The sequence below is a fragment of the Cyprinus carpio genome, chromosome A24 (assembly GCF_018340385.1).
Source record: "Cyprinus carpio isolate SPL01 chromosome A24, ASM1834038v1, whole genome shotgun sequence".
NCBI lineage: Eukaryota > Metazoa > Chordata > Actinopteri > Cypriniformes > Cyprinidae > Cyprinus > Cyprinus carpio.
The window spans coordinates 23,427,852-23,443,730 of record NC_056595.1 but is presented as its reverse complement, the minus strand read 5'-3'; the positions used below and the strand labels follow the sequence as shown (position 1 = coordinate 23,443,730).

General features: G+C 35.2%; 1 protein-coding gene and 1 pseudogene across 1 annotated transcript; both read right to left on the bottom strand.

Moving 5' to 3' along the window:
* Nucleotides 1-5,170, bottom strand: part of LOC122135426 — a 5,781-nt pseudogene extending 611 nt beyond the window's left edge.
* A 1,315-nt stretch (nt 5,171-6,485) lies between these two features.
* Nucleotides 6,486-14,901, bottom strand: LOC109101591 (putative RNA-binding protein Luc7-like 1). Its single transcript, XM_042714827.1, has 10 exons — nt 14,697-14,901; nt 10,604-10,698; nt 10,428-10,526; nt 10,222-10,330; nt 9,050-9,195; nt 8,724-8,900; nt 8,553-8,641; nt 7,635-7,664; nt 7,352-7,510; nt 6,486-7,178 (listed from the first exon to the last, which is right to left on the bottom strand). The coding sequence occupies exons 1-10, from the start codon at nt 14,755-14,757 to the stop codon at nt 7,055-7,057; spliced, it is 1,089 nt and encodes a 362-aa protein (XP_042570761.1). The 5' UTR covers nt 14,758-14,901; the 3' UTR covers nt 6,486-7,054.
* Nucleotides 14,902-15,879: the final 978 nt, after the last annotated feature.

The window sequence follows — 15,879 nt, the reverse complement described above, 5'->3', positions numbered from 1 at the left end:
GTGCAGCAAACATCAGCCAATGTTTCCGACTGAAAACAAGTGTCCGAACAGAACCTGCAGGACGAGCCGGTCATTCTGTCCCGTCAGGAAAGACAGCAGAAAGAGTTTGGAGGACAGACAGAAATCCAGACGGTGAGAAAGAGGGTCAGGTGATTGCTGCGGGTGACAATCTCCACAGATTAAAGTGCATGAACATACAGGAGAGGATTCGATTGGCCGTGAGGAAACTGCTGCGGCCCCCTCAAGTGTGTGTGTGTGTGTGTGTGTGTGTGTGTGTTCAGTAGTCCTCCACCCAGCCGTTCTCCAGGATGAAAGCATCGATCACCTCCTTCATGGCCAGATTGGGGATCAGCTGATCTTGGGTCAGCGGGCTGCGAGTGACTGGGTCAAAATGGCCAACACGCTACAGAGAGAGAGAGAGAAACAGAAAGATTATTTGTGTTTTCTTCACTAAAGGCTAAAAAAAAAAATGTTTCACGCCTTTTTAAAAGATGTTGTAACTACGCCATCTGCCTGCAAAGAGCATCTTTCTCCATTAACAGCCATTTAAAAATATCTCATTTTGTTAACAAAAACTACAACTTAAAAAAAAAAAAAATTGCTATCAGAAATAAAACAATACAATATCACTCACTATTAGATAAAAAAAATCAACTAAATGAAAAAACAGAAATGCTGCCTTTGCAACTATGCACTTTAAATGACTTAAAACTGAAAAAGAAGTATAAGAAAATATTAAAAATTATTAAAAATGATGAACATAATTAATAAAATTAATTAAAAATAAATATAAATATATTTAAAAATATTAAAAAAAATTTTAGTACTAAATAAAATGCAATATAAATATTAACTAAAATTAAAAAAAAAAAATCTAAAAAAGAGACGACCCTAAACATTCAACAAAATTACTAAAACTTAAATTAAAATTAAATGAAAACTGCAGATACAAAAATAAAATCTACTTGTTTTTTGTGGATATTATCATCTTGTTGTTGTATGTTTTGTTGTGATATTATGACTGTAAAAATAACGCCATTAATGACCATTTAAAAATGTCTGTTATTATCATCATCAAAAACTAAAACTATTAAAACATGATCATTGAAATAAAACTAAAAGAAAATTAGATGAAAAAGACGAACGTTGCCTTGTACTAAAGTCACTAAAACTAAAAGACCCAATTAAAAAATCGTGTAACAAAATAAATACAAATAAAACATTACGTAAAATAACACAGAAATACAAATAAATGCATAAAAAATAAAAAAAAAATACTAAAAAAAAACACTAATATGCATTTTAATAATAATAATAATAACCAATTAATTAAAAAAACTGTTGTATTCTGATCCGCCAATGTGTAATGTTTCAGCCAATCGTGGCGCCATTCTCCTGTGCCTCTAAAGTGAGAAGTCCCATAAAAGCAATCTGAGCAATGCCTCAGAAATGTCTGAATTCGTGCACGAGTCAAACAGCCGCCACTGAGCTGCAGGGGAAGCTGACTGCGACGTTACCTGTAGATGCTCCTCGATGTCCTTGCGATCGTAGGTGATGCCGCTCGGAGTAATGCAGGGCTCTCTCATCAGCTCAAAACTGATCTTCCCACACAGATAATCCGGGATCTCTCGCTTCTGCACGACAGCCAATCAAACACACACACACGCACGCATGCTCAATACACAATCATCCGGACCAATGATAGACGTTTGAGAGGATCTCTGCATACCTTCCTCTTTTCATCTACTTGGGAGAAAAGCTCGTCCATGTCAATCAAATATTTATCCTGCAGGAGCAACACAGAGCACAGGACATGACATCACGTCATCAAACGCGCGCCGTTGTTAGGTGTTTTTTTTTTTTTTATGCGTGTCTCACGTGTTTGTTTTTGTTTTTTCAGATCTCTCCTCCGTTCTGACTGTCCTCGGACTGCTTCACCACTGCTTCACTCTGTCGTCTAGCTCTCTGAAACACCCACAAACACAGAGACGGACAGATGTTTCAGCACAGATTCTGAACATGGATCCGCATGACTGACTGGTGCGAGCGTCACCTGGCCCTCTCTTTTCTCGGCAAGAGCCAGGATGAGTTTGGTGAGATAGGCGTGCAGCTCGTTTTCTTGGCTGATCCGCTTCTCTTCTATGCTGTTCCAGCGTTTCTTCTTGGCAATGCGAAGAGCACTTGGGATATCGTCTCCGAAATTCAGCCGCTGTTCCTTGGCCAGGTTATAAGCTGAAAAGCATTTCAAAGAGCGAGTTCATCACACTGCAACTATCTGACGTCGGGATCATTTCTGTGATGCTTTTTAGGGATGCACCGATGCTGATGATGGATAATTATTTATATTATTAGGTCAATAATCAATATATTGGGTGATAATGGATGTAAATGTACATTATTAGAGAATGAGTTACATTATAAATAACAAAATTTAACACCAATCATCAAATACAACAGAAAACTGCTTTTAATTGTTAATTTTGGTGCTGCAGAAAGCAACATGACATCAAAATTATTAATAATGGTTTCTTATTATTCTGTCAAAAATCAGTTTTTGCTGGTTTTAATATTTTTTTCAGGATTCTTTGATGAATAGATAAAAAAAACATTTATTTGAAATAAGATATTTTGTAACATTAAATGTTTTAACTGTCACTTTTGATCAATTTAATGCATATTTGCTGAATAAGAATTAATTTCTATTAAACTCAGTATTTGAATGATATTGTATATCGTGGTTTCTGATCAAATATGAAGCAGTGTAACTGTTTTCAACATTGATAATAATCAGAAATGTTTCTCGAGCAGCAAATCAGCATATTATTATGATTTCTGAAGATCATGTGACACTGAAGACTGGAGTAATAATGCTGAAAATACAGCTTTGATCACAGGAATAAATTACATTTTACAATCTATTCACATAGAAAACAGTTATTTAAAATTATAATAATAATAATAATAATTCACAATATTAGTGATTTTACTGTATTTTTGAGCAGAAGAGACTTCATTAAAATCATTTGAAACTGTAATGTTTCCAAACTTTTGATAAGTACTCTGTAAATATACATTTATATCCTTAAATATATGTATTTAATATGTGCTATCCATCTATCTATCTATATATACTGCAAACAGAGAGAGACAGAGAGAGCGAGAGAGTGCCATTAATAATAAGAAAATAAAAAATAAATAAATTTGTGTTCAACTGAAGAAAGAAAGTCAGGTTTAGAACAACGAGGTAATAAATGATAAATAAATGCTGATAGAATTTTTACATTGTGGGGTGAAATATCCTATTTAAAGCATTAAGCATAATTAGAAAAATTTAATTTAAATGTGTAGCTCTTATTTATTTAAAATGATTTTTTTGTGTGTGTACCTCTCTGTGGATATGGCCTCTTCGTAATTCTCCAGCGCCAGCTGACACTGACCCAGGAAAAAGTGGGCCTTCACCGATTGGCTGTCGAGCTCGAGGGCGTGTTTACAGTCGGCCAGCGCCTTGTCGTACTGCTGCAGCTTCACGTAGCACAGCGCTCTGTTAGTGTAGTACACGGCCACCGACGGGTTACGATTCTACACACAGCACAGCAGAAACACATTCAGCACAACTCTCATCATTCCTAGACAGATCAAGATCCAGACGATCTCCGCCTGATGAGTTAAATGCGTTACTGAATGACAAACATGCATAAATATGATATGAACTGAGCACAGTTGTGCTGCTTCATATTTTTGTGAAAACTGCGATGGATCTATTAGCATTCTTTGGTGAAAGTAAAGCCAAGACATTTATTTGAAATCTTCTGTAACATTATAAATCTCTTTACTGTCACTTTTGATCAATTTAATACATTCTTGCTGAATTATACACACACACATATATTTATGAGAGATGAAATTAACGGATGACAGACAAAGCAAAAAACCCAGTAAAAAAGGTTCTTCTGAAAGGTAAATGTAGTCTATGACTTAAATACAGGCAAATGAATATTTTACATATTCAAATGAAATTATTTAAAGGGATACTCCACCCCAAAATGAAAATTTTGTCATTGATCACTTACCTCCATCTCGTTCCAAACCCGTAAAAGCTTCGTTCGTCTTTAGAACACAATTTAAGATATTTTGGATGAAAAAACCGGGAGGCTTGTGACTCTCGCATAGACTGCCAAATATTTGTCAAAATGGTGCTACGTTGATTTGGAGAGACACAGAGGAGAGGACTTGTTGAATAAAGTTTGTATATTTTTGATTTTTTCTTCGTGTACAAAAAGTATTCCTCGCCGCTTCATAAGTTACGGTTGAATCACTGATGCCAGAGTATTCTAACGATACTTTTCATACCTCTCCTGGACCTTGACACTGTTACTTATTCGGCAGTCTATGAGACACTCACAAGCCTTCCCGGCTTTCATCCAAAATATCTTAAATTATGTTCTGAAGATGAACGAAGCTTTTACGGGTTTGGAACGACATGAGGGTAAGTGATTAATGACAAAATTTTCATTTTACAGTGGAGTATCCCTTTAAGTAGCCTAGGTTTCGTGAAAAGCAAAAATGTTTTGAAATGCAAATCTAATTCATAGAAACAACGAATAATAACCCTATTAATAACATATAAGTAATACTACATCTTTAAAATAATAGCCTTCCGTGCCATCTCACCCCCACAGGATGACTTTTATCAAATCATTCAAAATAATATTTATAAATGATAATAAATTAATAATTTTATGATTCTTATGCGTGTTCATGTTTATCGTTAACGAGCGATTGAGATTTGATTTTGATATTAATAAAATTTCAATATTAATAATGGTGACATTTTCAAAAGTTTGATGTCTATTTTTTCTCTATCAAAAGTGCATTTAAAATTTTCATCAGTGTGGTGTCAGCTCTCTCTCCTCGTGCTCTAAAGGGACACGCTTCTGCTCCCTCACAATGGCTTTGCTGTAGCAGGTTGTGGCCTCCTGGTACTTGCGGCTGAGGAACAGACGGTTGCCCTGCTCCTTGTGCTCCTGCGCGGAGGAGCTTTTCTCGGGGCTGCTTGTCATCTTCTCCGCTGGCTCTGCGGCGGCCGCGCTCCCCCCTGCTTCCCGATCCTGTTCCCCGTCTCTTCGGTGAGCACCGGCCTGTCCCGGGGACCCAGACACCTGCAAACCTTTCACACTGCAGGGGTGGGACAACACACATAACAATAATACACACATCAGGACTACACTAATACACATCTATAGCCTGCACAGTGCACATAACACACACATCTGGACTCTGATCAGCTGTGGCACATGATTCAAACCCCTCCAGGTGTGTAGTGAACATACAACTCATGTCACTTGAGCAAAACCGATATTTGAATCATTAAAACAGAGTAAAACTAATGATTCAATTTAAATGCATGATGGTGATTAGAGGGGAGAAGCTCTGTGGAATGACACGTGACTGACACCATCTGTACGTCTACAGGCGTCGTTGATTAATTTAATAATGCCGATTTGACTTGTTAAATCCACTCCATGTTTTAGAAGTAAAATATGCATAATTTCACGCGTACCGGGTTTGACTGCTGAGCTGAAGCCCGGTCGTTAGCAAACCGGTCGCGACGCTGGTGCGTTTATGATCACTTTCCGATGCCTTATTCCGAATAAAAAACGCTGTCAGAACTCATTGGTCCGACACGATCGTGACACGAGGGTGACAAATCTCCGACGTTTTTCACCGGCGATCGCTAAAAACACGACATTTCACTCGCGGGTGTGAGGCGCTAGCATCATGTTTCGGTTTGTTTTGACTGTTGCCGTGTTGCCGGGGTGACGAGCTACAGCGCGTTTGCCGGCGTAATGACGCCATCTGTAGGCGACGTACAGAAACGTAACACAAGTGATTTACATTACATTACATTTAGACATTTAGCAGACGCTTTTATCTAAAGCGACTTACAAATGAGCAATCAAAATCAAGAAAAGATTTAATAATAAAAAATTAAAAATACATTATTATTAATAATAATTAGTTCTATTGTTTTATATTTAATTATAAGTTATTTTAATATACAATAATTAATTATGAATTTTAAAAAAACTTCAGTAGTGATATGAATCCCTCACATGAATTGAAAAACCCTGTTAGACACATTAGGATCTGTTTGATCAACTGTAATCTAAAACAAAACTGAATCTAGTATGAAAACGTAACATTGTTAAATGTATAAAATGTGTATTTCCTATTAAATTAATTGCAGAAAAAAAAAATACAAATCTTCTAAAACGCTGTAATTATGCCAAAATAATTTTGTAAAATATTTCTAAAACGTTTATTTGGTATTAAATTTACAGGCTAAAGAAAGAAATAACAGTATTCAGTTTCAGTATTACAATACTCTTTATAATTATTTAGTAAAAAGTGACCGACCTGTTAAAGCGACTTATCCTACTAATAAACCGAGGATGTAGAGGTTCATTCATTAATGACAAACACCATTTAAAGTCATAAAACCATTTAATTCACTTTAATAAGGGCAACATGAAATCAAAACAGCCTTATAAAAGATCATGTACAGAGTAAATCAAATATGCCATGACGGATTCACTCGTTTAGATTTATTAAACTCCTACAAGAGAGTCACTCTGTCTCTAAGGGGAATACTGCAGCTATATTTAAAGAAAAGGCATTTAGACTGACCTCAGAACAGCTTTCAGCAGAACATGCACACGTCCGCACAGGACAAATCCAGATCCCAAAAAATAACAGACAATATGGAGGGGGCAAAAAATAAAAGTGGCATACATTTGAGAGAAAAACAAACATAAAAAAAATACCCTTAACTCCACACACACACACACACACACACACACACAATATTGTCATTTCAACATTTGCCAGTGAATCGGACAGGTTTAAGTCTCACTGGACTCAGATATTAAAGACTACAAAGACTGTAATGAAACAGGGCATGGGCAGTTTACTACGGACCAAGCAAACATGATAAATAAAAAAGTGGGTATATGTGTGATAGCTGTGTGTGTTTGTTATGGCAGAGTGAGAGGATTCAGATCTCTCCAGCCTCTCTGTCATCGTGACGGCGAGACTCCGTCCTCCCGTTCAGCCCGTCTGATCTCCGCTCGGATGAACTGCGCTTGCTGTCCCTCTCGCGATCACGGTCCCGTGAAGACCTAGACACACACATGTCATGTAAATGAATACATCAAGTACGGTTTTCACCATAAAACAAAAAACTAGAAGATATTTAAGAACGATTGAAATTGTTGTTCTGAAATTGTAACCAAAGAAAAAAAGAATGCCAAAAAATAAATTAGTATCAAACCACGATTCGGGCTGTTATTACTTGTGTGAGTGTTCTCGGCTGTGCCGCGAGCGAGATCGGGATCGGTGTCGTCGGCGTCTGTCGCGCTCTTTGGAGCGAGAGCGGGAGCGGCGCTTCTCTCGCGATGCGGAGCGGGAACGCCGGCATCTGCGATCTCGATCGCGGTCACGAGATCGCGACCTAGAAAAAACACAGAGATTAGAGAAATATTCTTGTTGCCCCTATATGAATTAATCACAGACCTTGATTTGCATGTTTGTTGTGATAATGGACATAATTAATGCTAAGTGAATGAGGAACTGACCTCTTGCGTTCTTGGCTACGCGACTTGGTCCTACAGAGAAAACCAGAGAAGAATAACAATTAGTGAGATCACTATTATTGAAACAGATTAATCATGCATGTATTGAATCTTTTAAAAATAAACTAGTCTTTTTAACAGAGTGTTTCCTTGAACTTTATATTTCAACGAGCAAAATAAATGTAACAATATCATATAAATCGTATAAAATAAATAAAAATAAATCAAAAAGATAATTTCAGATTCTACAAGATATTTCACAAAAATTAAGCATCTTTGAAATACATGAAATTATTCTCAAAAATTATTTCCTTACATTTTAAATCTACTTTAACTTATATAAGGGTACAAAAAAAAACTAGAGGAAATATATACACATTTAAATATATTATAAAAATAATTAATAAATAAAAGAGATAATCTCTACATTACATTTCACAAAAAAATAGGAATCTTAGAAATGGTCACATGAAAACGTGCATAAAATATTTTCAAAAATAATGATTTTAACAAGCAATATCAATGCAGAAATTATTCTCAAAAATTATTATTTTTAACAGTGGATTAACTTACATTTAAAATCTACTTTAACTTATAAAAGGGTACAAAAAACTAGATGAAATATATACACATTTAAATATATTATAAAAATATATTTTTTTTAAAACAACGATAACCTCTATATTACATTTCACAAAAATATCTTAGAAATGGTCACATGAAAACGTGATTTTTTTATTTTTAATGATTTTTGATTTCAATATCTTTGATTTTTTTATATTTTAACACAAAATATATATATATAAAAATGCACCTGCAAACCACACAAGATCATTTTAGATTCTACAGAACACTTCACAAAAATTAGGAATCTTAGAAATGCACACAGGCCGTATGAAAAAGTGTATAAAATATTCTCACTGCTTCTTCATTCTCTCCTCTCTCTCCCGCTCTTCCCTCCGCTTCAGTCGCTCCTGGTTTCTCTTCTCCTGTTTGTCCTGCACGGTTTTCTGTAGAGAATAAACACTGCAATGTCACTAACTATTCAAAACCAGTGACCCCGCCGGCACCTGAGCAGGTCCGTCCCAATACCTTCAGCTGTTCCAGCTTCTCTCTGATCTGGATGAAGCCCAGGTGCAGTTTGCCACCAAAGTGGTCAGCGAGACGCCGGTCGTTGTCATGGAGACCCAGGTAGGCGGAGCAAACCTCACAGACGCGCAACTTCTGCTGCTGGAAACTGGAGGCGGGCATAGAGTTCCTGTACTCTTCCTGTAAATAAACCAGAGCAAATGATGATGCTACAAAGAGAAGACAAACACCCAGAAAACACTACAAACTCTCACTACAGTGAGAGAGAGATTACACTAAAAAATCTTGTTTTGAATCAATGCAATGTATATCAATGTATGTTGACTAACCTCCGCATCCTTCTTCCTAGTTCGGACTCGCTCAACCTCCTGAAGAACTGTCTGGGCTTCATCCACATTCCCCTCCGCGCCGAGCTGTTCAGCCTTCGCCAGCAGCTTTCCGATCTCCTCGTTTAACTCGTGAACCTTTTCTGCCTGCCAAACAAAACACAAAATGATGCAGATCGCACAACTGCATGAGCTCTTTAGATAATGTAGAGAGTTAAATACACCTCATCTTATTCAATTTTCTCTCTTTATTTGGGCACAAAAGATCAGATTATTCATAAAATAAATGAAGGGCTGCTCGATTATGCTTTGGTCAATACTGAGATCTGATTCTGTTTTTTGGGTCTTTGTTTTTTTGTTAATTTCCACTTAGGGTTATTACAGTTAACTAAAACGTGTGTGTAATACATACATACATACATACATACATACATACATACATACATACACACATACACACACACATACACACACTACACACACACATACATTATACTACATACAGTATACACATATATACACACACACACACACCCATACTACACATACACAACACACACATACACACACATACACACACCCATTACACACCACACATACACACACATACACACACATATATCATATATATATATATATATACACACACTGCAAAGAAAAAATTTCTCCATATTTATGTCTCGATACTAAGATAACACTAAAAAAATTGCTTAAAAAAAAAAACAACAACAAAAAAAAAAACAACTATGCTGTAAAACTACAAAACATCTAGGGAAGATCAAAGCACACTGTTCTAAGGGGTGTGCCGAATTTATAAGACGACAAATACAATGCTGCACACTTGTTTTATCTTGATGATCTTGTGTCCTATCATTGGAAGCTGTAACTAAAAATTTGATTAAATTGTCCAGTCCTAAGGAAATGTGATGTGATAAAACTAGTAGTTCTGACTCTAAATTCTGATGAGAGACATTCGAAGCAGTCAGAACACACTCACTTCACCTCAATTTAAATCAATATTAAAAACAGAGTAAGTTCCAATGTTGCTAAGCAATTAAAAACATTGACTATTTTGAGACTCTGACTCCACAATATTCTATTTAATTTCTTGTTGCCAAGTCCCATCCGTGGATTTCTTTTTTGGTTGTTATTTTATTTTTTTTAAATTCTTAATTTTTTTGCGGCCTCATCGGTGATGTTTTCTTGATTATTATCCAGACGCTTCTTGGCCAACTCAGTCCTGCGGTCACAGTCGGCAATAAACGACTCCAGGTGATCCACCGCCTGCACATCACAACACAGATTCAGCATCAGAATTTAAAAGCCTTTGCCGCAAAATTCACTGAAGACACCAGCAGATGAGCTCGACTCGTTCACTCACATCCAGTTCGAAGAACAGGTCTCTCTCTTTAGACGCGATCTCATAGTCTGCTCTCAGCGCCAGGTCATGGATCTTAGAGCATTCGCCAAGGTCCATGCGCTACAAACACACACGGCTTCATCAACATGCTGCACAAATAATCAGCGTCGGCTGTTTTGTGATGTGTTTTCCCTCACCGTTCCAGAGAGGATGTCATGCGGGCAGCAGTTGAGCAGGTGCGATTTGCAGACGCGCTCGTCTGTGAATTTAACCCGCTGTCTCGTCTCATCTCCTGTAAGGACACAGCACACAATACACATTGAATGAGACCACACACACTCTCGCACGTGTCTCACACACACACAGCGTCCGCTACACACTGCTAACTTTGCGGCCGAGGGTCACAGACCTGTCTGTCACTGCGGTGAAATCACGAGATCGGACATATCTTGTGTTTGACAGCATCAGATATAAGGAAGTAAAGGCTTTCCTTTCACGGAGATATTTAACTTCCACTGACCCAAGGCCGCTTTCTTTAACTGGCTCCTTAATGTGAATGTCTAAAAATAAAGTGGTAGCGTCTGATCACGGACCAAACCAAGAGGCTAGTAGATCCTGTTATTATTACTTATTTATTCTGTACAGCCACCATATACAGTACAGGTCAAAAGTTTGGAAACATTACTATTTTTAATGTTTTTGAAAGAAGTCTCTTCTGCTCATCAAGCCTGCATTTATTTGATCAAAAATACAGAAAAAAAAACAGTAATATTGTGATATATTATTACAATTTAAAATAATTGTTTTAAAATTTATTATACTTTAAATTATCATTTATTTCTGTGATGCAAAAGCTGAATTTTTAGGATCATTATCACATGATCCTTTAGAAATCATTCTAATATGATGATCATTTCAAAGTTGGAAACAGTTCTGCTGCTTAATATTTTTTCAGAACATGTGATACTTTTTTAGGATACTTTGATGAAATAAAAAGCAAAAAAAAAAAAAAAAAAAAAAAAGAGAAAAGAATAAAAAGGAAAGCTTGTTTTTGAAAATCACGAATTTAAATATTTTGTAATAGATATACACTATTGCTTCATAATTTTAGGATTTTTCAGTATTTTTTTTTTGAATAAAAAGCAAAAATAAAAAAAAACAATACTTTTATTCAGCAAGCTATGTGACACTGAAGGCTGTGTTAAATTGATAAAAATTTGATGTAAAGAAAAATATATTATTGGTCAATATCATATTGGGGTCAGTTTTTCAAAACGGTGATAGGTTTTTAAAACACCAATTTTATTTTCGATATTTTTTTTTTTATTTTGAATAAATAACGCACGATTCTTTTTAATAACCTTAAATATTCAGCAAGGCAGCTCCTTTGATTATGCGACAGCAGAGCTGACATGCACCGGCTCATAACAAGAGTTTGCATTAATTGCAAATGCTTTTTTTTTTTCCGGCAGCAACAGATAAATCAAGAAATAAATGTATATATTATTAACAGTTAATTTGAATCATATATTATTAGAATTGATTTTTGTTAGAGTTTTTTTGAATGAATAAAATGCAGTTTTCTTTTTGACCTTTTATTTTTTTCAAATATTAAATTAGCCAACTGCTTTTCCCAACACTCATATAAAATCAGAATATTAAATGATTTCTAAATGATCAATCAGAATGGAAGGATGTTACATGACATGAAGGCTAAAACATTTGAAAATAAAAATTAGCAGTTATTTTAAAATAGTTCAAAACTGTGCAAACAATTCTTGGTTGAGCAGTTGTCAGTTTAAAGAACACATTGACTGTTCAAAAAATGTCAGCTAAAGTATATCAATGCTTAATTGGAAAGGTGACGTCTGAAATGATTATTTGCCTGCAGCACAGGGCTAAAGTAAATTATTTCTTTAAACTGGCAATTTTAAATATCAATAATTGGCAACCTATTATTTTACATTATATATCCTGAACGAAATTAACGAAATATACAATAAATTTTGGTAATATCGCCAGCCCTGTAAGTTGTCATTTTTACTCTGTATTTTGATCAATAAATGCAGGCTTGATGAGCAGAAGAGACTTCTTTCAAAAACATTAAAAATAGTAATGTTTCCAAACTTTTGACCTGTACTGTAAACGCACTGATGTTTTCTACAGTGTGCATTCAGACTGGGTGATGGAGCTAAACAAATTATATTTTGATGCCTAAAAAGGTTAAAAATTATTCATTTTTATGCACCAATGCACTGCATTTTATTCAAGTAACACATGAAAAATGCTACAGAAGGATGAATAATTTGGAAAGGAATCAAACTTGCTCTATTTAATGTCATTTCTGCCAAAAAAAGATTACGTTTAAAGCATTAAAATCAGTGCATTATTATTCAAGATGTTTCTAAACATTATAAAGCCTGAAGAAAACACATCAAATAGGTTTAATATCACCCAGCCCTGGTTTGCATGATGCCTCTGCGCTTTTATAACGGCCAATTGAGTGCAAAGGTGTCTGGGATAGCAGATCAGAGAGGGATGTCATGTTTCAGAGGGCCATCTTGTGCTCAGTAACAGCACTATCCCTCACGAGTGCATACAGAAATCTAATCTAATGTGCATATTAAACCACAAATGACCAAGTTGAAATAAGACATTGAGAACTAAAGTGAAAGGTTAATTTGATACACACTGCGAGGTCTCTCCCATTCAGAACCCCTCCTGCGGTCCCAGCCTCTAAATGTTTAAAGGGAAAAGCTTTTCTTGGCCAAACCTGTAATGAGGAAGTTGGGAATGATACAGAAGAATAAAAGTGAAGACGTCGGCGGAGGAATTTGAGTTCTCTTTCCTTTATCTTATTTTATATCTTTCTTTTACGTGAGATTTGAGGAAAGCCGCTCGGGCACAGCATCACTGAACTACATCCGCCTGGGCAGACGCTTCGTGTCCTCTCTGCTCACTGTTATGTTACCAACTAGCGTGATGTGTAACACAGTTACTGCTGGAAAGCAAACAGTATTGTTTTTCATATTCATAACAGCTTTAAAAAGCATTGGTGACTCACGGCTCGATGAACATGAGGCTTTTCTGCAACTCCCTTGCAGATGTAGGCTGGCAAACATACACTGAACCTTAATGAATAGAATAAAGGGGCCACAATTGTTCAGTCTGTATGAAACAAATGTACGGGAAGCATATGAATTCATCTCAGCATTCACACAGACAGTCGCTTCATTCACACGGAGGGTGAGATTTCTTACAGCCAGTTAAACTCAATTTAACAAATTCAGAAGTCCCTTCTGTTCTTTACTCATCTTAAGCAAAATTCTCTTGAGCTGATCAAAATCATATCACAATCTAAAATTCATATTTCCTCTTGGCACTGCTCCTTCAGATTTAATGCTTGAATCCATTTTTGGGGAAATTATTTTTTATATGTGAAATCCAACTTATCAATAATTGACAACTAGAGAGATGGCCAAAGATATGGTTATACATTCTATTAAATATTTTATAAATTTTTTATACATCCATAAATACACATATATTAATTTTTACCCAATGTTAATATATATATATATATACACACTATTAAATATTTTATACATTTTTATATAACACAACATACAATTCATACACGCACATATTTTTCATATATATATATATATAATATTATATATATATATATATATATATATATATCAGATATATATATATATATACACACACATATATATACACATACATATATATATAAAGAGAATAGAATAGACTGACAATGCTGTCAACATTGCAAGGCATCAGCTAATTAATTGGCCTTGACATCATATTGGTCGATCACTAACTTTAATAATAATAATAACAACATTACTATTTTTAATAATATTTGCAATTTGGTTACAAAAGGGTTACATATACTGGTGCCTGAATATTTCCTATTCTTAATTCTTCTAAAAACAAGAATATTAAGAATATATACAACAACTTTTTTACTAATAATGTATGCGAGTATAACAAATTAATAAACTAAAGCGTCATTTCTGATGAAAGGTCCTCGTCTTATTCCAAACGGAACCGTGACGTCATCAACCCCCTTCATGGACACAAACATTAAACTGTAGCGTTTCAAGAGGAAATGCTGCTGCATTAAGCTAATCCTAAAACTCTGGTGTATATGTTAAGACATTGATTTTACTGTTTGACTGGGTTATTATATTCTGGTTTGGGTTAATCTGAGCGCGCGGCCTTCAGAAATCCTCTCAGAGCCGTTAGCACGCGGCTAACACTCACCATCCCTCGACGTTCCCATCAGCTGATCCAGCAAAGCTCTCATCTGAGCCTGGGCCGACATCCTGACACGATTAACTCGCTCGCCTCACAAAGGTGATGGTGATTTTACCCTAAAAATGAAAGTTTAGATCATCTGCGGCCCGCTTCGCTCTGGTGTCTGTCGCCGCCGTTGCTCTCTTCACTCAAACGGGCGAGCGGCCAATCAGAGCGCGCTACGCACTTTTAAAGAGACAGTGCATTTTATCCTCCTGAGAACCAGAAAAAAAGTTTTGTGTATTTTGTTGCTTTTTTAATGTAATTACATTGGTTTTAGCTAAGAAACAAATTGAGAGAAAAAAAAAACCTTTTTTTAAAAAAAGATTATATTCATATTATTATTCTGTCCTTTGTAGAGGACGACAGGACTAAATTATATATAAGTGCTGCCAAAGGATTAATCACGATTAATCGCTTACAAAATAAAAGTTTTTGTTTGCGTAATATATGTGTGTGTACTGTGTATATTTATTATGTATATATGTACACACACATACAGTATATATTTTGAAAATATTTAGATGTATTTACATGTCTGTATTTATATTCCTATAATTAATATTATAAATAAATATATTAAGATATAAATATAACCTATTTTTCACAAATATATACATGCATGTGTGTGTGTTTATATATACATAATAAATATACACAGCACACATACATATATTTTGTAAACTAAAACTTTTATTTTGGATGCGATTAATCGCGATTAATGGTTTGACAGCACTGATATATTTATAAAACATAAATAGACATGAAAAGGCATGTATAGGCAAAAACTATGTTTTATTTTTTTCATTCACCAATCAGTTTTTAGGTTTCAGGCCTATTTGTAGCAAAACTTTATACAAAGATATTCTCAACTATGTTATGAAAGATATAACAGAATGATTTGATATACTATTTTACTTTATGCACTATATGCGTAAAGTATCCATAAAGTAGTATTCCCATTCTATAACAATGTATCTATACATTGCATCTAATTTGCATATTAATGTGTAATAATGGGAGTAATAACTTGGCAACATTTTCATAATATTTTATAGAATATCAAACTATAATTTCTTGTTGTGTTTCCCCAAAATGCCTGATTAACATGAATTTTGTCCTGGAGTCCTCTACAGAGGACATGTATGAA

Bases quoted from the DNA above. Each gene is read 5' to 3' on its own strand.
- LOC109101591 (XM_042714827.1), bottom strand. From the start codon at position 14,757: ATGTCGGCCCAGGCTCAGATGAGAGCTTTGCTGGATCAGCTGATGGGA. The intron at 10,331-10,427 runs GTGAGTGAACGA...TGTGATGTGCAG, and splicing joins ACCTGTTCTTCGAACTGGAT to GCGGTGGATCACCTGGAGTC. The intron at 8,642-8,723 runs GTATTGGGACGG...TATTCTCTACAG, and splicing joins AGAAGCTGGAACAGCTGAAG to AAAACCGTGCAGGACAAACA.